This window comes from Oncorhynchus keta, unplaced genomic scaffold (genome assembly GCF_023373465.1).
Source record: "Oncorhynchus keta strain PuntledgeMale-10-30-2019 unplaced genomic scaffold, Oket_V2 Un_scaffold_2008_pilon_pilon, whole genome shotgun sequence".
Taxonomy (NCBI): domain Eukaryota; kingdom Metazoa; phylum Chordata; class Actinopteri; order Salmoniformes; family Salmonidae; genus Oncorhynchus; species Oncorhynchus keta.
Genome location: NW_026290853.1, coordinates 137,302 through 160,695, shown reverse-complemented (window position 1 = coordinate 160,695; position 23,394 = coordinate 137,302). Strand labels below are relative to the sequence as shown.

The window sequence follows — 23,394 nt, the reverse complement described above, 5'->3', positions numbered from 1 at the left end:
ACTAACCGGAGGTGTCTGATCAGAGATACTAATGAGAGGTGTCTGATCAGAGATACTAACCGGAGGTGTCTGATCAGAGAGACTAACTGGAGGTGTCTGATCAGAGATACTAACTGGAGGTGTCTGATCAGAGATACTAACTGGAGGTGTCTGATCAGAGAGACTAACTGGAGGTGTCTGATCAGAGATACTAACCGGACGTGTCTGATTCGAGATACTAACTAGAGGTGTCTGATCAGAGATACTAACTAGAGGTGTCTGATCAGAGATACTAACTAGAGGTGTCTGATCAGAGATACTAACTAGAGGTGTCTGATCAGAGATACTAACTAGAGGTGTCTGATCAGAGATACTAACTAGAGGTGTCTGATCAGAGATACTAACCGGAGGTGTCTGATCAGAGATACTAACCGGAGGTGTCTGATCAGAGAGACTAACCGGAGGTGTCTGATCAGAGATACTAACCGGAGGTGTCTGATCAGAGATACTAACCGGAGGTGTCTGATCAGAGATACTAACCGGAGGTGTCTGATCAGAGATACTAACCGGAGGTGTCTGATCAGAGATACTAACCGGAGGTGTCTGATCAGAGATACTAACCGGAGGTGTCTGATCAGAGATACTAACCGGAGGTGTCTGATCAGAGATACTAACCGGAGGTGTCTGATCAGAGATACTAACTGGAGGTGTCTGATCAGAGATACTAACCGGAGGTGTCTGATCAGAGATACTAACCGGAGGTGTCTGATCAGAGAGACTAACCGGACGTGTCTGATTCGAGATACTAACTAGAGGTGTCTGATCAGAGATACTAACCGGAGGTGTCTGATCAGAGATACTAACCGGAGGTGTCTGATCAGAGATACTAACTGGAGGTGTCTGATCAGAGATACTAACTAGAGGTGTCTGATCAGAGATACTAACCGGAGGTGTCTGATCAGAGATACTAACCGGAGGTGTCTGATCAGAGATACTAACTGGAGGTGTCTGATCAGAGATACTAACCGGAGGTGTCTGATCAGAGATACTAACCGGAGGTGTCTGATCAGAGATACTAACTGGAGGTGTCTGATCAGAGATACTAACTAGAGGTGTCTGATCAGAGATACTAACCGGAGGTGTCTGATCAGAGATACTAACCGGAGGTGTCTGATCAGAGATACTAACTGGAGGTGTCTGATCAGAGATACTAACCGGAGGTGTCTGATCAGAGAGACTAACCGGACGTGTCTGATTCGAGATACTAACTAGAGGTGTCTGATCAGAGATACTAACTAGAGGTGTCTGATCAGAGATACTAACTAGAGGTGTCTGATCAGAGATACTAACTAGAGGTGTCTGATCAGAGATACTAACTAGAGGTGTCTGATCAGAGATACTAACTAGAGGTGTCTGATCAGAGATACTAACCGGAGGTGTCTGATCAGAGATACTAACCGGAGGTGTCTGATCAGAGAGACTAACCGGAGGTGTCTGATCAGAGATACTAATGAGAGGTGTCTGATCAGAGATACTAACCGGAGGTGTCTGATCAGAGATACTAACCGGAGGTGTCTGATCAGAGATACTAACCGGAGGTGTCTGATCAGAGATACTAACCGGAGGTGTCTGATCAGAGATACTAACCGGAGGTGTCTGATCAGAGATACTAACCGGAGGTGTCTGATCAGAGATACTAACCGGAGGTGTCTGATCAGAGATACTAACCGGAGGTGTCTGATCAGAGATACTAACCGAGGTGTCTGATCAGAGATACTAACCGGAGGTGTCTGATCAGAGATACTAACCGGAGGTGTCTGATCAGAGAGACTAACCGGAGGTGTCTGATCAGAGATACTAACCGGAGGTGTCTGATCAGAGATACTAACCGGAGGTGTCTGATCAGAGAGACTAACCGGAGGTGTCTGATCAGAGATACTAACCGGAGGTGTCTGATCAGAGATACTAACCGGAGGTGTCTGATCAGAGATACTAACTAGAGGTGTCTGATCAGAGATACTAACCGGAGGTGTCTGATCAGAGATACTAACCGGAGGTGTCTGATCAGAGATACTAACTAGAGGTGTCTGATCAGAGATACTAACCGGAGGTGTCTGATCAGAGATACTAACCGGAGGTGTCTGATCAGAGATACTAACCGGAGGTGTCTGATCAGAGAGACTAACCGGAGGTGTCTGATCAGAGATACTAACCGGAGGTGTCTGATCAGAGATACTAACCGGAGGTGTCTGATCAGAGATACTAACTAGAGGTGTCTGATCAGAGATACTAACCGGAGGTGTCTGATCAGAGATACTAACCGGAGGTGTCTGATCAGAGATACTAACTAGAGGTGTCTGATCAGAGATACTAACCGGAGGTGTCTGATCAGAGAGACTAACCGGAGGTGTCTGATCAGAGATACTAACCGGAGGTGTCTGATCTTCCAGGCCACGGTGTGAAACAGAGTGGAGGAGATGAATAGACCACTAAGCCCCGCCCCGTACAACCAGGCAGCAGCAGCCTGCCATTGGTCCACAGACAGGAAGTAGAGTACAGACCCGCCCACCAGGCTGGGGATGATCCAGAGCTGTGGAGGATAATGGGTAAACGAGGCATTATGGGTAGAACCAGGTAATAATAATAATAATATATGCCATTTAGCTGACGCTTTTATCCAAAGCGACTTACAGTCATGTGTGCATACATTCTACGTATGGGTGGTCCCGGGAATCGAACACACTACCCTGGCGTTACAAGCGCCATGCTCTACCAACTGAGCCACAGAAGGACCACTAGATACAGCAGGGTGAACAGCAGCTGTGTTTCCAGAGATAAGAGATGAATCTGTAGACAGGTTGTGTGTGTAACTCACTCCATGTGTGGCACAGTTGGCAGCGTGTTCGTAGTCTGTAGGCTGGTATCTCCTACTGGATGGAACTCTGCCATTCATGAACCTGGAACACACACACCCAGGACACTGTACATGTTGAATGTGCCTCCTGGCCTCTATAAGTAGTGTCAGACTGTGTCAGGTACTGCTGAGCTCTGACATCCACATTAAAACCTTACTTGGGCTCTATGCATAGCAGCCCGTGTGTGTGTGTGTGTGTGTGTGTGTGTGTGTGTGTGTGTGTGTGTGTGTGTGTGTGTGTGTGTGTGTGTGTGTGTGTGTGTGTGTGTGTGTGTGTGTGTGTGTGTGTGTGTGTGTGTGTGTGTCGTGTCTTTAATCAGCAGTAAATCTCTCAATCCCGGTTTACAGAGAGAGGCACATCTGGACATGTTATGAAACCACATTTCGTAAGTCAACACACACACAAACATCGCAGGGTTCAGGGTAGTGCTTGCTGGACGCCAGGTCAGCTGTACGTTATCTGATTCCACACAGGGTCCCTCAGGCCTAGCAGAAGCTGTGTGACAGGGTAAGGTTCAGGGTAGTGCTTGCTGGACGCCAGGTCAGCTGTACGTTATCTGATTCCACACAGGGTCCCTCAGGCCTAGCAGAAGCTGTGTGACAGGGTAAGGTTCAGGGTAGTGCTTGCTGGACGCCAGGTCAGCTGTACGTTATCTGATTCCACACAGGGTCCCCAGGCCTAGCAGAAGCTGTGTGACAGGGTAAGGTTCAGGGTAGTGCTTGCTGGACGCCAGGTCAGCTGTACGTTATCTGATTCCACACAGGGTCCCTCAGGCCTAGCAGAAGCTGTGTGACAGGGTAAGGTTCAGGGTAGTGCTTGCTGGACGCCAGGTCAGCTGTACGTTATCTGATTCCACACAGGGTCCCTCAGGCCTAGCAGAAGCTGTGTGACAGGGTAAGGTTCAGGGTAGTGCTTGCTGGACGCCAGGTCAGCTGTACGTTATCTGATTCCACACAGGGTCCCCAGGCCTAGCAGAAGCTGTGTGACAGGGTAAGGTTCAGGGTAGTGCTTGCTGGACGCCAGGTCAGCTGTACGTTATCTGATTCCACACAGGGTCCCTCAGGCCTAGCAGAAGCTGTGTGACAGGGTAAGGTTCAGGGTAGTGCTTGCTGGACACCAGGTCAGCTGTACGTTATCTGATTCCACACAGGGTCCCTCAGGCCTAGCAGAAGCTGTGTGACAGGGTAAGGTTCAGGGTAGTGCTTGCTGGACGCCAGGTCAGCTGTACGTTATCTGATTCCACACAGGGTCCCCAGGCCTAGCAGAAGCTGTGTGACAGGGTAAGGTTCAGGGTAGTGCTTGTTGGACGCCAGGTCAGCTGTACGTTATCTGATTCCACACAGGGTCCTCAGGCCTAGCAGAAGCTGTGTGACAGGGTAAGGTTCAGGGTAGTGCTTGCTGGACGCCAGGTCAGCTGTACGTTATCTGATTCCACACAGGGTCCCCAGGCCTAGCAGAAGCTGTGTGACAGGGTAAGGTTCAGGGTAGTGCTTGCTGGACGCCAGGTCAGCTGTACGTTATCTGATTCCACACAGGGTCCCCAGGCCTAGCAGAAGCTGTGTGACAGGGTAAGGTTCAGGGTAGTGCTTGCTGGACGCCAGGTCAGCTGTACGTTATCTGATTCCACACAGGGTCCCTCAGGCCTAGCAGAAGCTGTGTGACAGGGTAAGGTTCAGGGTAGTGCTTGCTGGACACCAGGTCAGCTGTACGTTATCTGATTCCACACAGGGTCCCCAGGCCTCAGGCCTAGCAGAAGCTGTGTGACAGGGTAAGGTTCAGGGTAGTGCTTGCTGGACGCCAGGTCAGCTGTACGTTATCTGATTCCACACAGGGTCCCCAGGCCTAGCAGAAGCTGTGTGACAGGGTAAGGTTCAGGGTAGTGCTTGCTGGACGCCAGGTCAGCTGTACGTTATCTGATTCCACACAGGGTCCCCAGGCCTAGCAGAAGCTGTGTGACAGGGTAAGGTTCAGGGTAGTGCTTGCTGGCGCTGTGTGACAGGTCAGCTGCTGGACGCCAGGTCAGCTGTTATCTGATTCCACACAGGGTCCCCAGGCCTAGCAGAAGCTGTGTGACAGGGTAAGGTTCAGGGTAGTGCTTGCTGGACGCCAGGTCAGCTGTACGTTATCTGATTCCACACAGGGTCCCCAGGCCTAGCAGAAGCTGTGTGACAGGGTAAGGTTCAGGGTAGTGCTTGCTGGACGCCAGGTCAGCTGTACGTTATCTGATTCCACACAGGGTCCCCAGGCCTAGCAGAAGCTGTGTGACAGGGTAAGGTTCAGGGTAGTGCTTGCTGGACGCCAGGTCAGCTGTACGTTATCTGATTCCACACAGGGTCCCCAGGCCTAGCAGAAGCTGTGTGACAGGGTAAGGTTCAGGGTAGTGCTTGCTGGACGCCAGGTCAGCTGTACGTTATCTGATTCCACGGGTCCCCAGGCCTAGCAGAAGCTGTGTGACAGGGTAAGGTTCAATCTGATTCCACACAGGGTCCCCAGGCCTAGCAGAAGCTGTGTGACAGGGTAAGGTTCAGGGTAGTGCTTGCTGGACGCCAGGTCAGCTGTACGTTATCTGATTCCACACAGGGTCCCCAGGCCTAGCAGAAGCTGTGTGACAGGGTAAGGTTCAGGGTAGTGCTTGCTGGACGCCAGGTCAGCTGTACGTTATCTGATTCCACACAGGGTCCCCAGGCCTAGCAGAAGCTGTGTGACAGGGTAAGGTTCAGGGTAGTGCTTGCTGGACGCCAGGTCAGCTGTACGTTATCTGATTCCACACAGGGTCCCCAGGCCTAGCAGAAGCTGTGTGACAGGGTAAGGTTCAGGGTAGTGCTTGCTGGACGCCAGGTCAGCTGTACGTTATCTGATTCCACACAGGGTCCCCAGGCCTAGCAGAAGCTGTGTGACAGGGTAAGGTTCAGGGTAGTGCTTGCTGGACGCCAGGTCAGCTGTACGTTATCTGATTCCACACAGGGTCCCCAGGCCTAGCAGAAGCTGTGTGACAGGGTAAGGTTCAGGGTAGTGCTTGCTGGACGCCAGGTCAGCTGTACGTTATCTGATTCCACACAGGGTCCCCAGGCCTAGCAGAAGCTGTGTGACAGGGTAAGGTTCAGGGTAGTGCTTGCTGGACGCCAGGTCAGCTGTACGTTATCTGATTCCACACAGGGTCCCCAGGCCTAGCAGAAGCTGTGTGACAGGGTAAGGTTCAGGGTAGTGCTTGCTGGACGCCAGGTCAGCTGTACGTTATCTGATTCCACACAGGGTCCCCAGGCCTAGCAGAAGCTGTGTGACAGGGTAAGGTTCAGGGTAGTGCTTGCTGGACGCCAGGTCAGCTGTACGTTATCTGATTCCACACAGGGTCCCCAGGCCTAGCAGAAGCTGTGTGACAGGGTAAGGTTCAGGGTAGTGCTTGCTGGACGCCAGGTCAGCTGTACGTTATCTGATTCCACACAGGGTCCCCAGGCCTAGCAGAAGCTGTGTGACAGGGTAAGGTTCAGGGTAGTGCTTGCTGGACGCCAGGTCAGCTGTACGTTATCTGATTCCACACAGGGTCCCCAGGCCTAGCAGAAGCTGTGTGACAGGGTAAGGTTCAGGGTAGTGCTTGCTGGACGCCAGGTCAGCTGTACGTTATCTGATTCCACACAGGGTCCCCAGGCCTAGCAGAAGCTGTGTGACAGGGTAAGGTTCAGGGTAGTGCTTGCTGGACGCCAGGTCAGCTGTACGTTATCTGATTCCACACAGGGTCCCCAGGCCTAGCAGAAGCTGTGTGACAGGGTAAGGTTCAGGGTAGTGCTTGCTGGACGCCAGGTCAGCTGTACGTTATCTGATTCCACACAGGGTCCCCAGGCCTAGCAGAAGCTGTGTGACAGGGTAAGGTTCAGGGTAGTGCTTGCTGGACGCCAGGTCAGCTGTGGACGTTATCTGATTCCACACAGGGTCCCCAGGCCTAGCAGAAGCTGTGTGACAGGGTAAGGTTCAGGGTAGTGCTTGCTGGACGCCAGGTCAGCTGTACGTTATCTGATTCCACACAGGGTCCCCAGGCCTAGCAGAAGCTGTGTGACAGGGTAAGGTTCAGGGTAGTGCTTGCTGGACGCCAGGTCAGCTGTACGTTATCTGATTCCACACAGGGTCCCCAGGCCTAGCAGAAGCTGTGTGACAGGGTAAGGTTCAGGGTAGTGCTTGCTGGACGCCAGGTCAGCTGTACGTTATCTGATTCCACACAGGGTCCCCAGGCCTAGCAGAAGCTGTGTGACAGGGTAAGGTTCAGGGTAGTGCTTGCTGGACGCCAGGTCAGCTGTACGTTATCTGATTCCACACAGGGTCCCCAGGCCTAGCAGAAGCTGTGTGACAGGGTAAGGTTCAGGGTAGTGCTTGCTGGACGCCAGGTCAGCTGTACGTTATCTGATTCCACACAGGGTCCCCAGGCCTAGCAGAAGCTGTGTGACAGGGTAAGGTTCAGGGTAGTGCTTGCTGGACGCCAGGTCAGCTGTACGTTATCTGATTCCACACAGGGTCCCCAGGCCTAGCAGAAGCTGTGTGACAGGGTAAGGTTCAGGGTAGTGCTTGCTGGACGCCAGGTCAGCTGTACGTTATCTGATTCCACACAGGGTCCCCAGGCCTAGCAGAAGCTGTGTGACAGGGTAAGGTTCAGGGTAGTGCTTGCTGGACGCCAGGTCAGCTGTACGTTATCTGATTCCACACAGGGTCCCCAGGCCTAGCAGAAGCTGTGTGACAGGGTAAGGTTCAGGGTAGTGCTTGCTGGACGCCAGGTCAGCTGTACGTTATCTGATTCCACACAGGGTCCCCAGGCCTAGCAGAAGCTGTGTGACAGGGTAAGGTTCAGGGTAGTGCTTGCTGGACGCCAGGTCAGCTGTACGTTATCTGATTCCACACAGGGTCCCCAGGCCTAGCAGAAGCTGTGTGACAGGGTAAGGTTCAGGGTAGTGCTTGCTGGACGCCAGGTCAGCTGTACGTTATCTGATTCCACACAGGGTCCCCAGGCCTAGCAGAAGCTGTGTGACAGGGTAAGGTTCAGGGTAGTGCTTGCTGGACGCCAGGTCAGCTGTACGTTATCTGATTCCACACAGGGTCCCCAGGCCTAGCAGAAGCTGTGTGACAGGGTAAGGTTCAGGGTAGTGCTTGCTGGACGCCAGGTCAGCTGTACGTTATCTGATTCCACACAGGGTCCCCAGGCCTAGCAGAAGCTGTGTGACAGGGTAAGGTTCAGGGTAGTGCTTGCTGGACGCCAGGTCAGCTGTACGTTATCTGATTCCACACAGGGTCCCCAGGCCTAGCAGAAGCTGTGTGACAGGGTAAGGTTCAGGGTAGTGGGTAAGGTTCTTGCTGGACGCCAGGTCAGCTGTACGTTATCTGATTCCACACAGGGTCCCCAGGCCTAGCAGAAGCTGTGTGACAGGGTAAGGTTCAGGGTAGTGCTTGCTGGACGCCAGGTCAGCTGTACGTTATCTGATTCCACACAGGGTCCCCAGGCCTAGCAGAAGCTGTGTGACAGGGTAAGGTTCAGGGTAGTGCTTGCTGGACGCCAGGTCAGCTGTACGTTATCTGATTCCACACAGGGTCCCCAGGCCTAGCAGAAGCTGTGTGACAGGGTAAGGTTCAGGGTAGTGCTTGCTGGACGCCAGGTCAGCTGTACGTTATCTGATTCCACACAGGGTCCCCAGGCCTAGCAGAAGCTGTGTGACAGGGTAAGGTTCAGGGTAGTGCTTGCTGGACGCCAGGTCAGCTGTACGTTATCTGATTCCACACAGGGTCCCCAGGCCTAGCAGAAGCTGTGTGACAGGGTAAGGTTCAGGGTAGTGCTTGCTGGACGCCAGGTCAGCTGTACGTTATCTGATTCCACACAGGGTCCCCAGGCCTAGCAGAAGCTGTGTGACAGGGTAAGGTTCAGGGTAGTGCTTGCTGGACGCCAGGTCAGCTGTACGTTATCTGATTCCACACAGGGTCCCCAGGCCTAGCAGAAGCTGTGTGACAGGGTAAGGTTCAGGGTAGTGCTTGCTGGACGCCAGGTCAGCTGTACGTTATCTGATTCCACACAGGGTCCCCAGGCCTAGCAGAAGCTGTGTGACAGGGTAAGGTTCAGGGTAGTGCTTGCTGGACGCCAGGTCAGCTGTACGTTATCTGATTCCACACAGGGTCCCCAGGCCTAGCAGAAGCTGTGTGACAGGGTAAGGTTCAGGGTAGTGCTTGCTGGACGCCAGGTCAGCTGTACGTTATCTGATTCCACACAGGGTCCCCAGGCCTAGCAGAAGCTGTGTGACAGGGTAAGGTTCAGGGTAGTGCTTGCTGGACGCCAGGTCAGCTGTACGTTATCTGATTCCACACAGGGTCCCCAGGCCTAGCAGAAGCTGTGTGACAGGGTAAGGTTCAGGGTAGTGCTTGCTGGACGCCAGGTCAGCTGTACGTTATCTGATTCCACACAGGGTCCCCAGGCCTAGCAGAAGCTGTGTGACAGGGTAAGGTTCAGGGTAGTGCTTGCTGGACGCCAGGTCAGCTGTACGTTATCTGATTCCACACAGGGTCCCCAGGCCTAGCAGAAGCTGTGTGACAGGGTAAGGTTCAGGGTAGTGCTTGCTGGACGCCAGGTCAGCTGTGTGACGTTATCTGATTCCACACAGGGTCCCCAGGCCTAGCAGAAGCTGTGTGACAGGGTAAGGTTCAGGGTAGTGCTTGCTGGACGCCAGGTCAGCTGTACGTTATCTGATTCCACACAGGGTCCCCAGGCCTAGCAGAAGCTGTGTGACAGGGTAAGGTTCAGGGTAGTGCTTGCTGGACGCCAGGTCAGCTGTACGTTATCTGATTCCACACAGGGTCCCCAGGCCTAGCAGAAGCTGTGTGACAGGGTAAGGTTCAGGGTAGTGCTTGCTGGACGCCAGGTCAGCTGTACGTTATCTGATTCCACACAGGGTCCCCAGGCCTAGCAGAAGCTGTGTGACAGGGTAAGGTTCAGGGTAGTGCTTGCTGGACGCCAGGTCAGCTGTACACAGGGTCCCCAGGCCTAGCAGAAGCTGTGTGACGTTATCTGATTCCACACAGGGTCCCCAGGCCTAGCAGAAGCTGTGTGACAGGGTAAGGTTCAGGGTAGTGCTTGCTGGACGCCAGGTCAGCTGTACGTTATCTGATTCCACACAGGGTCCCCAGGCCTAGCAGAAGCTGTGTGACAGGGTAAGGTTCAGGGTAGTGCTTGCTGGACGCCAGGTCAGCTGTACGTTATCTGATTCCACACAGGGTCCCCAGGCCTAGCAGAAGCTGTGTGACAGGGTAAGGTTCAGGGTAGTGCTTGCTGGACGCCAGGTCAGCTGTACGTTATCTGATTCCACACAGGGTCCCCAGGCCTAGCAGAAGCTGTGTGACAGGGTAAGGTTCAGGGTAGTGCTTGCTGGACGCCAGGTCAGCTGTACGTTATCTGATTCCACACAGGGTCCCCAGGCCTAGCAGAAGCTGTGTGACAGGGTAAGGTTCAGGGTAGTGCTTGCTGGACGCCAGGTCAGCTGTACGTTATCTGATTCCACACAGGGTCCCCAGGCCTAGCAGAAGCTGTGTGACAGGGTAAGGTTCAGGGTAGTGCTTGCTGGACGCCAGGTCAGCTGTACGTTATCTGATTCCACACAGGGTCCCCAGGCCTAGCAGAAGCTGTGTGACAGGGTAAGGTTCAGGGTAGTGCTTGCTGGACGCCAGGTCAGCTGTACGTTATCTGATTCCACACAGGGTCCCCAGGCCTAGCAGAAGCTGTGTGACAGGGTAAGGTTCAGGGTAGTGCTTGCTGGACGCCAGGTCAGCTGTACGTTATCTGATTCCACACAGGGTCCCCAGGCCTAGCAGAAGCTGTGTGACAGGGTAAGGTTCAGGGTAGTGCTTGCTGGACGCCAGGTCAGCTGTACGTTATCTGATTCCACACAGGGTCCCCAGGCCTAGCAGAAGCTGTGTGACAGGGTAAGGTTCAGGGTAGTGCTTGCTGGACGCCAGGTCAGCTGTACGTTATCTGATTCCACACAGGGTCCCCAGGCCTAGCAGAAGCTGTGTGACAGGGTAAGGTTCAGGGTAGTGCTTGCTGGACGCCAGGTCAGCTGTACGTTATCTGATTCCACACAGGGTCCCCAGGCCTAGCAGAAGCTGTGTGACAGGGTAAGGTTCAGGGTAGTGCTTGCTGGACGCCAGGTCAGCTGTACGTTATCTGATTCCACACAGGGTCCCCAGGCCTAGCAGAAGCTGTGTGACAGGGTAAGGTTCAGGGTAGTGCTTGCTGGACGCCAGGTCAGCTGTACGTTATCTGATTCCACACAGGGTCCCCAGGCCTAGCAGAAGCTGTGTGACAGGGTAAGGTTCAGGGTAGTGCTTGCTGGACGCCAGGTCAGCTGTACGTTATCTGATTCCACACAGGGTCCCCAGGCCTAGCAGAAGCTGTGTGACAGGGTAAGGTTCAGGGTAGTGCTTGCTGGACGCCAGGTCAGCTGTACGTTATCTGATTCCACACAGGGTCCCCAGGCCTAGCAGAAGCTGTGTGACAGGGTAAGGTTCAGGGTAGTGCTTGCTGGACGCCAGGTCAGCTGTACGTTATCTGATTCCACACAGGGTCCCCAGGCCTAGCAGAAGCTGTGTGACAGGGTAAGGTTCAGGGTAGTGCTTGCTGGACGCCAGGTCAGCTGTACGTTATCTGATTCCACACAGGGTCCCCAGGCCTAGCAGAAGCTGTGTGACAGGGTAAGGTTCAGGGTAGTGCTTGCTGGACGCCAGGTCAGCTGTACGTTATCTGATTCCACACAGGGTCCCCAGGCCTAGCAGAAGCTGTGTGACAGGGTAAGGTTCAGGGTAGTGCTTGCTGGACGCCAGGTCAGCTGTACGTTATCTGATTCCACACAGGGTCCCCAGGCCTAGCAGAAGCTGTGTGACAGGGTAAGGTTCAGGGTAGTGCTTGCTGGACGCCAGGTCAGCTGTACGTTATCTGATTCCACACAGGGTCCCCAGGCCTAGCAGAAGCTGTGTGACAGGGTAAGGTTCAGGGTAGTGCTTGCTGGACGCCAGGTCAGCTGTACGTTATCTGATTCCACACAGGGTCCCCAGGCCTAGCAGAAGCTGTGTGACAGGGTAAGGTTCAGGGTAGTGCTTGCTGGACGCCAGGTCAGCTGTACGTTATCTGATTCCACACAGGGTCCCCAGGCCTAGCAGAAGCTGTGTGACAGGGTAAGGTTCAGGGTAGTGCTTGCTGGACGCCAGGTCAGCTGTACGTTATCTGATTCCACACAGGGTCCCCAGGCCTAGCAGAAGCTGTGTGACAGGGTAAGGTTCAGGGTAGTGCTTGCTGGACGCCAGGTCAGCTGTACGTTATCTGATTCCACACAGGGTCCCCAGGCCTAGCAGAAGCTGTGTGACAGGGTAAGGTTCAGGGTAGTGCTTGCTGGACGCCAGGTCAGCTGTACGTTATCTGATTCCACACAGGGTCCCCAGGCCTAGCAGAAGCTGTGTGACAGGGTAAGGTTCAGGGTAGTGCTTGCTGGCCTACGCCAGGTCAGCTGTACGTTATCTGATTCCACACAGGGTCCCCAGGCCTAGCAGAAGCTGTGTGACAGGGTAAGGTTCAGGGTAGTGCTTGCTGGACGCCAGGTCAGCTGTACGTTATCTGATTCCACACAGGGTCCCCAGGCCTAGCAGAAGCTGTGTGACAGGGTAAGGTTCAGGGTAGTGCTTGCTGGACGCCAGGTCAGCTGTACGTTATCTGATTCCACACAGGGTCCCCAGGCCTAGCAGAAGCTGTGTGACAGGGTAAGGTTCAGGGTAGTGCTTGCTGGACGCCAGGTCAGCTGTACGTTATCTGATTCCACACAGGGTCCCCAGGCCTAGCAGAAGCTGTGTGACAGGGTAAGGTTCAGGGTTCAGGGCTAGTGCTTGCTGGACGCCAGGTCAGCTGTACGTTATCTGATTCCACACAGGGTCCCCAGGCCTAGCAGAAGCTGTGTGACAGGGTAAGGTTCAGGGTAGTGCTTGCTGGACGCCAGGTCAGCTGTACGTTATCTGATTCCACACAGGGTCCCCAGGCCTAGCAGAAGCTGTGTGACAGGGTAAGGTTCAGGGTAGTGCTTGCTGGACGCCAGGTCAGCTGTACGTTATCTGATTCCACACAGGGTCCCCAGGCCTAGCAGAAGCTGTGTGACAGGGTAAGGTTCAGGGTAGTGCTTGCTGGACGCCAGGTCAGCTGTACGTTATCTGATTCCACACAGGGTCCCCAGGCCTAGCAGAAGCTGTGTGACAGGGTAAGGTTCAGGGTAGTGCTTGCTGGACGCCAGGTCAGCTGTACGTTATCTGATTCCACACAGGGTCCCCAGGCCTAGCAGAAGCTGTGTGACAGGGTAAGGTTCAGGGTAGTGCTTGCTGGACGCCAGGTCAGCTGTACGTTATCTGATTCCACACAGGGTCCCCAGGCCTAGCAGAAGCTGTGTGACAGGGTAAGGTTCAGGGTAGTGCTTGCTGGACGCCAGGTCAGCTGTACGTTATCTGATTCCACACAGGGTCCCCAGGCCTAGCAGAAGCTGTGTGACAGGGTAAGGTTCAGGGTAGTGCTTGCTGGACGCCAGGTCAGCTGTACGTTATCTGATTCCACACAGGGTCCCCAGGCCTAGCAGAAGCTGTGTGACAGGGTAAGGTTCAGGGTAGTGCTTGCTGGACGCCAGGTCAGCTGTACGTTATCTGATTCCACACAGGGTCCCCAGGCCTAGCAGAAGCTGTGTGACAGGGTAAGGTTCAGGGTAGTGCTTGCTGGACGCCAGGTCAGCTGTACGTTATCTGATTCCACACAGGGTCCCCAGGCCTAGCAGAAGCTGTGTGACAGGGTAAGGTTCAGGGTAGTGCTTGCTGGACGCCAGGTCAGCTGTACGTTATCTGATTCCACACAGGGTCCCCAGGCCTAGCAGAAGCTGTGTGACAGGGTAAGGTTCAGGGTAGTGCTTGCTGGACGCCAGGTCAGCTGTACGTTATCTGATTCCACACAGGGTCCCCAGGCCTAGCAGAAGCTGTGTGACAGGGTAAGGTTCAGGGTAGTGCTTGCTGGACGCCAGGTCAGCTGTACGTTATCTGATTCCACACAGGGTCCCCAGGCCTAGCAGAAGCTGTGTGACAGGGTAAGGTTCAGGGTAGTGCTTGCTGGACGCCAGGTCAGCTGTACGTTATCTGATTCCACACAGGGTCCCCAGGCCTAGCAGAAGCTGTGTGACAGGGTAAGGTTCAGGGTAGTGCTTGCTGGACGCCAGGTCAGCTGTACGTTATCTGATTCCACACAGGGTCCCCAGGCCTAGCAGAAGCTGTGTGACAGGGTAAGGTTCAGGGTAGTGCTTGCTGGACGCCAGGTCAGCTGTACGTTATCTGATTCCACACAGGGTCCCCAGGCCTAGCAGAAGCTGTGTGACAGGGTAAGGTTCAGGGTAGTGCTTGCTGGACGCCAGGTCAGCTGTACGTTATCTGATTCCACACAGGGTCCCCAGGCCTAGCAGAAGCTGTGTGACAGGGTAAGGTTCAGGGTCAGTGCTTGCCCCAGGCCTAGCAGAAGCTGTGTGACAGGGTAAGGTTCAGGGTAGTGCTTGCTGGACGCCAGGTCAGCTGTACGTTATCTGATTCCACACAGGGTCCCCAGGCCTAGCAGAAGCTGTGTGACAGGGTAAGGTTCAGGGTAGTGCTTGCTGGACGCCAGGTCAGCTGTACGTTATCTGATTCCACACAGGGTCCCCAGGCCTAGCAGAAGCTGTGTGACAGGGTAAGGTTCAGGGTAGTGCTTGCTGGACGCCAGGTCAGCTGTACGTTATCTGATTCCACACAGGGTCCCCAGGCCTAGCAGAAGCTGTGTGACAGGGTAAGGTTCAGGGTAGTGCTTGCTGGACGCCAGGTCAGCTGTACGTTATCTGATTCCACACAGGGTCCCCAGGCCTAGCAGAAGCTGTGTGACAGGGTAAGGTTCAGGGTAGTGCTTGCTGGACGCCAGGTCAGCTGTACGTTATCTGATTCCACACAGGGTCCCCAGGCCTAGCAGAAGCTGTGTGACAGGGTAAGGTTCAGGGTAGTGCTTGCTGGACGCCAGGTCAGCTGTAGGTTATCTGTTATCTGATTCCACACAGGGTCCCCAGGCCTAGCAGAAGCTGTGTGACAGGGTAAGGTTCAGGGTAGTGCTTGCTGGACGCCAGGTCAGCTGTACGTTATCTGATTCCACACAGGGTCCCCAGGCCTAGCAGAAGCTGTGTGACAGGGTAAGGTTCAGGGTAGTGCTTGCTGGACGCCAGGTCAGCTGTACGTTATCTGATTCCACACAGGGTCCCCAGGCCTAGCAGAAGCTGTGTGACAGGGTAAGGTTCAGGGTAGTGCTTGCTGGACGCCAGGTCAGCTGTACGTTATCTGATTCCACACAGGGTCCCCAGGCCTAGCAGAAGCTGTGTGACAGGGTAAGGTTCAGGGTAGTGCTTGCTGGACGCCAGGTCAGCTGTACGTTATCTGATTCCACACAGGGTCCCCAGGCCTAGCAGAAGCTGTGTGACAGGGTAAGGTTCAGGGTAGTGCTTGCTGGACGCCAGGTCAGCTGTACGTTATCTGATTCCACACAGGGTCCCCAGGCCTAGCAGAAGCTGTGTGACAGGGTAAGGTTCAGGGTAGTGCTTGCTGGACGCCAGGTCAGCTGTACGTTATCTGATTCCACACAGGGTCCCCAGGCCTAGCAGAAGCTGTGTGACAGGGTAAGGTTCAGGGTAGTGCTTGCTGGACGCCAGGTCAGCTGTACGTTATCTGATTCCACACAGGGTCCCTCAGGCCTAGCAGAAGCTGTGTGACAGGGTAAGGTTCAGGGTAGTGCTTGCTGGACGCCAGGTCAGCTGTACGTTATCTGATTCCACACAGGGTCCCCAGGCCTAGCAGAAGCTGTGTGACAGGGTAAGGTTCAGGGTAGTGCTTGCTGGACGCCAGGTCAGCTGTACGTTATCTGATTCCACACAGGGTCCCCAGGCCTAGCAGAAGCTGTGTGACAGGGTAAGGTTCAGGGTAGTGCTTGCTGGACGCCAGGTCAGCTGTACGTTATCTGATTCCACACAGGGTCCCCAGGCCTAGCAGAAGCTGTGTGACAGGGTAAGGTTCAGGGTAGTGCTTGCTGGACGCCAGGTCAGCTGTACGTTATCTGATTCCACACAGGGTCCCCAGGCCTAGCAGAAGCTGTGTGACAGGGTAAGGTTCAGGGTAGTGCTTGCTGGACGCCAGGTCAGCTGTACGTTATCTGATTCCACACAGGGTCCCCAGGCCTAGCAGAAGCTGTGTGACAGGGTAAGGTTCAGGGTAGCTATTTACTTCCATGTTGTGGTTGGTTAGTTGCCTCATTCCACATATTGTGTTAAATCTGTTTCAGTATTTTCTCTAAATCCCTTTCAGTATTTTCTCTAAATCCCTTTCAGTATTTTCTCTAAATCCCTTTCTACCATTTCGATATATAAGATGATCCATTTCCCCATATAAAGGTTTTAGTTACCCAGAGAGGGACAGGATGTGGAGGCTGCTCTAACAGGCCTTATTCAGCTCATAAAGGTTTTAGTTACCCAGAGAGGGACAGGATGTGGAGGCTGCTCTAACAGGCCTTATTCAGCTCATAAAGGTTTTAGTTACCGAGAGAGGGATAGGATGTGGAGGCTGCTCTAACAGGCCTTATTCAGCTCATAAAGGTTTTAGTTACCTAGAGAGGTACAGGGTGTGGAGGCTGCTCTAACAGGCCTTATTCAGCTCATAAAGGTTTTAGTTACCTAGAGAGGGACAGGATGTGGAGGCTGCTCTAACAGGCCTTATTCAGCTCATAAAGGTTTTAGTTACCTAGAGAGGGACGGGATGTGGAGGCTGCTCTAACAGGCCTTATTCAGCTCATAAAGGTTTTAGTTACCTAGAGAGGGACAGGATGTGGAGGCTGCTCTAACATGCCTTATTCAGCTCATAAAGGTTTTAGTTACCTAGAGAGGGACAGGATGTGGAGGCTGCTCTAACAGGCCTTATTCAGCTCATAAAGGTTTTAGTTACCTAGAGAGGGACAGGATGTGGAGGCTGCTCTAACAGGCCTCATTCAGCTCATAAAGGTTTTAGTTACCTAGAGAGGTACAGGATGTTGGAGGCTGCTCTAACAGGCCTCATTCAGCTCATAAAGGTTTTAGTTACCTAGAGAGGGACAGGATGTGGAGGCTGCTCTAACAGGCCTTACTCAGCTCATAAAGGTTTTAGTTACCTAGAGAGACCAGGATGTGGAGGCTGCTCTAACAGGCCTTAATCAGCTCATAAAGGTTTTAGTTACCTAGAGAGGGACAGGATGTGGAGGCTGCTCTAACAGGCCTTACTCAGCTCATAAAGGTTTTAGTTACCTAGAGAGGGACAGGATGTGGAGGCTGCTCTAACAGGCCTTATTCAGCTCATAAAGGTTTTAGTTACCTAGAGAGGGACAGGATGTGGAGGCTGCTCTAACAGGCCTTATTCAGCTCATAAAGGTTTTAGTTACCTAGAGAGGGACAGGATGTGGAGGCTGCTCTAACAGGCCTTATTCAGCTCATAAAGGTTTTAGTTACCTAGAGAGGGACAGGATGTGGAGGCTGCTCTAACAGGCCTTACTCAGCTCATAAAGGTTTTAGTTACCTAGAGAGGGACAGGATGCGGAGGCTGCTCTAACAGGCCTTACTCAGCTCATAAAGGTTTAGAGGTGCTGATTTGTGAACTGAGATGTTAGAGCAACGCTGGAGCAAAAGCCTAGACTACCAGAGAGGATGGTTGGTCTCACTGTGGTCCATCACTCTCCTAGACTACCAGTATCTCTTCAGTAGCAGAGTGAGAGGATGGTTGGTCTCACTATGGTCCATCACTCTCCTAGACTACCAGTATCTCTTCAGTAGCAGAGTGAGAGGATGGTTGGTCTCAATGTGGTCCATCACTCTCCTAGACTACCAGTATCTCTTCAGTAGCAGAGTGAGAGGATGGTTGGTCTCACTGTGGTCCATCACTCTCCTAGACTACCAGTATCTCTTCAGTAGCAGAGTGAGAGGATGGTTGGTCTCACTGTGGTCCATCACTCTCCTAGACTACCAGTATCTCTTCAGTAGCAGAGTGAGAGGATGGTTGGTCTCACTGTGGTCCATCACTCTCCTAGACTACCAGTATCTCTTCAGTAGCAGAGTGAGAGGATGGTTGGTCTCACTGTGGTCCATCACCCTAACCCTACTCTCCAGTATCTCTTCAGTAGCAGAGTGAGAGGATGGTTGGTCTCACTGTGGTCCATCACCCTAACCCTACTCTCCAGTATCTCTTCAGTAGCAGAGTGAGAGGATGGTTGGTCTCACTGTGGTCCATCACCCTAACCCTACTCTCCAGTATCTCTTCAGTAGCAGAGTGAGAGGATGGTTGGTCTCACTGTGGTCCATCACTCTAACCCTACTCTCCAGTATCTCTTCAGTAGCAGAGTGAGAGGATGGTTGGTCTCACTGTGGTCCATCACTCTCCTAGTCTACCAGTATCTCTTCAGTAGCAGAGTGAGAGGATGGTTGGTCTCACTGTGGTCCATCACTCTCCTAGACTACCAGTATCTCTTCAGTAGCAGAGTGAGAGGATGGTTGGTCTCACTGTGGTCCATCACCCTAACCCTACTCTCCAGTATCTCTGGTAGTATCTCTGACTCGGTACCGGTAGTCCCTGTATATAGTCTTGTTATTGTTATGTACTTTTCTTGTGTTACTTTTAGATGTATTTTTAATTACTAAATATTTTCTTAACCAACATTGCAGTTCAAGAAATAGAGTTAAGGGCTTGTAAGTAAGTATTTCTCGCTAAGGTCTACTACACCTGTTGTATTCAGCGTATGTGACACACAACATGTGATTTGAATCAGCTAATGGACAACAGGCGTGTGTGTCTCAGTGAGCCTGAAGGGACAAAGGCTCTGATCAGAGAAAGCATTGTTATCGTCCAAAAGAGGGGCACTCTGCCTCCAACTCTGCCTATATCTCCCCCTCCATTCTCTCACTCCCTCTCTCCACCTCCATCTTCCCCCTCTTTTTCTCTCCCCACTCTCTCCCTCTCTCTTCCTGTCTTTCTCTATCATTAGTGTGAGTGGCCAAGGCTGATCTAACAACCCTCCTATGGTATCAGCGTTATAATGGAGCACACACACTAGGGGGGTGGCTGTGTCTACCTCGGCTGAGCTTGAACTTTCACCTGCTCTCTCTCTCACATTCCGCTTGTTGCGTTAGAATGGGAAACTATAATCTACAGCAGTGGACAGAATGTTAGTAATGCTGAATATCAGACGCCTGATCCACCGGCTCTTTAAATCTAAGAGGATCTGTTTCTGAATCCTGCTGGTGGCAAGACACACACACACACACACAGACAGACAGACAGACAGACAGACAGACAGACAGACAGACAGACAGACAGACAGACAGACAGACAGACAGACAGACAGACAGACAGACAGACAGACAGACAGACAGACAGACAGACAGACAGACAGACAGACAGACAGACAGACAGACAGACAGACAGACAGACAGACAGACAGACACACAGACACACACACACACACACACACACACACAGACACACACACACACACACACACACACAGACACACAGACACACACACACAGACACACAGACACACAGACACACAGACACACAGACAGACACAGACACACACACACACACACACACACACACACACACAGACACACAGACACACACAGACACACACACACACACACACAGACAGACACACACACAGACACAGACACACAGACACACACACACACACACACACACACTTGTCCCCACAGCGCATCGGTGCACATGGCTTCACATCAGCTAGCAAAACACCTATCTCGAACTGTCAACCAACCTAACCCCAACTGTCACACCAACCTAACCCCAACACAACCTAACCCCAACACACACAACCAACCACAACCCAGACAACCAGACAACCAACCTAACCCACAACTGTCAACCAACCTAACCCCAACCAACCTAACACCCAACCGTCAACCAACCTAACCCCAACTGTCAACCAACCTAACCCCAACTGTCAACCAACCTAACCCCAACCGTTAACAAACCTAACCCCAACTAGCAACAAACCTAACCCCAACTGTCAACCAACCTAACCCCAACTGTCAACCAACCTAACCCCAAATGTCAACCAACCTAACCCCAACCGTCAACAAACCTAACCCCAACTGTCAACCAACCTAACCCCAACTGTCAACCAACCTAACCCCAACTGTCAACCAACCTAACCCCAACCGTCAACCAACCTAACCCCAACCGTCAACCAACCTAACCCCAACTGTCAACCAACCTAACCCCAACCGTCAACCAACCTAACCCCAACCGTCTAGCAACCTAACCCCAACCGTCAACCAACCTAACCCCAACCGTAAACCAACCTAACCCCAAACGTCAACCAACCCAGCCTAACCCCAACTGTCAACCAACCTAACCCCAACTGTCAACCAACCTAACCCCAACCGTCAACCAACCTAACCCCAACCGTCAACCAACCTAACCCCAACCGTCAACCAACCTAAACCCAACCGTCAACCAACCTAACCCCAACCGTCAACCAACCTAACCCCAACCGTCAACCAACCTAACCCCAACCGTCAACCAACCTAACCCCAACTGTCAACCAACCTAACCCCAACTGTCAACCAACCTAACCCCAACCGTCAACCAACCTAACCCCAACTGTCAACAAACCTAACCCCAACCGTTAACAAACCTAACCCCAACTGTCAACAAACCTAACCCCAACCGTTAACAAACCTAACCCCAACTGTCAACAAACCTAACCCCAACCGTTAACAAACCTAACCCCAACTGTCAACCAACCTAACTCCAACCGTCAACCAACGTAACCCCAACCGCCAACCAACCTAACCCCAACCGTCAACCAACCTAACTCCAACCAACGTAACCCCAACCGCCAACCAACCTAACCCCAACTGTCAACCAACCTAACCCCAACCGTCAACCAACCGACAAACAACAATATTAGTTAAGTAGTTCAATAAAAGATCACTTTATCAAACAGAACTTTATCAGAGATATATTAATTCCTCTGTCGAGAATAATATTCTGCCTACCTTCCATATCGGCTCTTCTTGAAGTCCATACCGGAGACCAAATTTATCTGTTTCACTTGTTACTGTTCTCAACTAGCGAGGCAACAACAGATTTCCCTGTGTGTCTGTACACAAAAAGGAGCTGGGAGAGAGGAGGGAGGGAGGGAGGGAGGGGGGAGAGGGAGGGAGGGAGGGAGGGAGGGAGGGAGGGAGGGAGGGAGGGAGGGGGGGAGGGAGGAGGGAGAGGGGAGGGAGGGAGGGGAGGGAGGGGAGGGAGGGAGGGAGGGAGGGAGGGAGGGAGGGAGGGAGGGAGGGAGGGGGAGGGAGGGAGGGGAGGGAGGGAGGGAGGGAGGGAGGGAGGGGGAGGGAGGGAGGGAGGGAGGGAGGGAGGGAGGGAGGGGGAGGGGGGGGAGGGAGGGAGGGAGGGAGGGGAGGGAGGGAGGGGGAGGAGGGAGGGAGGGAGGGGGAGGGAGGGAGGGGGAGGGAGGGAGGGAGGGAGGGAGAGGGAGGGGGAGGGGGGAGGGAGGGAGGGGGAGGGAGGGAGGGAGGGAGGGAGGGAGGGAGGGAGAGGGAGGGAGGGAGGGAGGGAGGGGAGGGGGAGGGAGGGGGAGGGAGGGAGGGGGGAGGGAGGGAAGAGGGAGGGAGGGAGGGAGGGAGGGGGAGAGGGGAGGGAGAGGAGGGAGGGGGGAGGGAGGGGGAGGGGAGGGAGGGAGAGGGAGGGAGGGAGGGGGAGGAGGGAGAGGGAGGGAGGGAGGGAGGGAGGGGGGGAGAGGGAGGGAGGGAGGGAGGGGGAGGGAGAGGGAGAGGGGGAGGGAGGGAGGGAGGGGAGAGGGAGGGAGGGAGGGGGAGAGGGAGGGAGGGAGGGAGGGAGGGGGAGAGGGAGGGAGGGAGGGAGGGAGGGGGAGAGGGGGAGGGAGAGGGAGGGGGAGGGAGGGGGGAGGGAGGGGGAGAGGGAGACCTAGGGGGGGGGGAGGGAGGGAGGGAGGGAGGGAGGGAGGGGGGAGAGGGAGGGAGGGAGGGAGGGAGGGGGGAGGGGGAGAGGGAGGGAGGGAGGGAGGGAGGGGAGAGAGGGAGGGGAGAGGGAGGGAGAGGGGAGGGGGAGGGAGGGAGGGAGGGGGAGGGAGGGAGGGAGGGAGAGGGAGGGAGGGAGGGGGGAGAGGGAGGGAGGGAGGGAGGGAGGGGGAGAGGGAGGGAGGGAGGGAGGGGGAGGGAGGGGGAGAGAGAGAGAGGGAGGGAGGGGAGGGAGAGGGAGGAGGAGGGAGGGAGGGAGGGAGGGGGAGGGAGGGAGGGAGGGAGGGAGGGAGAGGGAGGGAGGGAGGGAGGGAGGGAGGGAGAGGGAGGGAGGGAGGGGGAGGGAGGGGAGAGAGGGAGGGAGGGAGGGGGAGAGGGAGGGAGGGAGGGGGAGAGGGAGGGAGGGAGGGAGGGGGAGAGAGGGAGGGAGGGAGGGGAGGGAGACCAAGAGGGAGGGAGGGAGGGAGGGAGGGGGAGGGAGGGAGGGAGGGAGGGGGAGGGAGGGAGGGAGGGAGGGAGAGGGAGGGAGGGAGGGGGAGGGAGAGGGAGGGAGGGAGGGAGGGAGGGAGGGAGGGAGGGAGGGGGAGAGGGAGGGGAGGGAGGGAGGGGGAGAGGGAGGGAGGGAGGGAGGGAGGGAGGGAGGGGAGAGGAGGGAGGGAGGGAGGGAGGGGGAGACCAGGGAGGGAGGGGGAGGGAGGGAGGGAGGGAGGGAGAGGGAGGGACCTCAGGGAGGGGGAGGGAGGGAGGGAGGGAGGGAGGGGGAGAGAGGGAGGGGAGGGAGAGGGAACCAGGGAACCCCAGGGAGGGAGGGACCCCAGGGAGGGAGGGAGGGAGAGGGGGGGAGGGAGGGAGGGAGGGAGGGAGGGGGAGGGAGGGACCTAACCCCAGGGAGGGAGGGAGGGAGGGAGGGGGAGAGGGAGGGAGGGAGGGGGAGGGGGAGGGAGGGAGGGAGGGGGAGGGGAGGGAGGGGGGAGGAGAGGGAGGGAGGGAGGGAGGGGGAGGGAGGGAGGGAGGGGGAGGGAGAGGGAGAGAGGGAGGGAGGGAGGGGGGAGGGAGGGAGGGAGGGAGGGAGGGAGGGAGGGGAGGGAGAGGGAGGGGGGAGGGAGGGAGGGGGAGGGAGGGAGGGAGGGGAGAGGGAGGGAGGGAGGGAGGGAGGGAGGGAGGAGGGAGGGAGGGGGGAGGGGAGGGAGGGAGGGAGGGGGAGGGGGAGAGGGAGGGGAGGGAGGGGAGGGGGAGAGGAGAGGGGAGGGAGGGGGGAGAGGGAGGGAGGGAGGGAGGGAGGGGGAGGGGAGGGAGGGAGGGAGGGAGGGAGGGAGGGAGGGAGGGAGGGAGGGCTTCCAGGGAGGGAGGGAGGGAGAGGGAGGGAGAGAGGAGAGGGA

General features: G+C 54.9%; 1 protein-coding gene and 1 long non-coding RNA gene across 2 annotated transcripts in view; one reads left to right on the top strand and one right to left on the bottom strand.

The window, feature by feature from the left end:
• mmd2a (monocyte to macrophage differentiation-associated 2a) overlaps positions 1–21,128 on the bottom strand; it is a 64,153-nt gene extending 43,025 nt beyond the window's left edge. The window contains exons 1-3 of the mRNA XM_052514873.1: positions 21,026–21,128; positions 2,855–2,936; positions 2,409–2,569 (exon numbers count right to left, since the gene is read on the bottom strand). Of these exons, the coding sequence (XP_052370833.1) occupies positions 2,409–2,569; positions 2,855–2,936; positions 21,026–21,054 (272 nt within the window). The 5' untranslated portion in view covers positions 21,055–21,128. The remainder of the gene's footprint in view (positions 1–2,408; positions 2,570–2,854; positions 2,937–21,025) is intronic.
• On the top strand, positions 3,205–15,867 carry LOC127928007 (uncharacterized). Its single transcript, XR_008129956.1, has 3 exons — positions 3,205–3,986; positions 4,084–4,592; positions 15,644–15,867. It is a non-coding gene; the product is annotated as an uncharacterized LOC127928007 (long non-coding RNA).
• Positions 21,129–23,394: the final 2,266 nt, after the last annotated feature.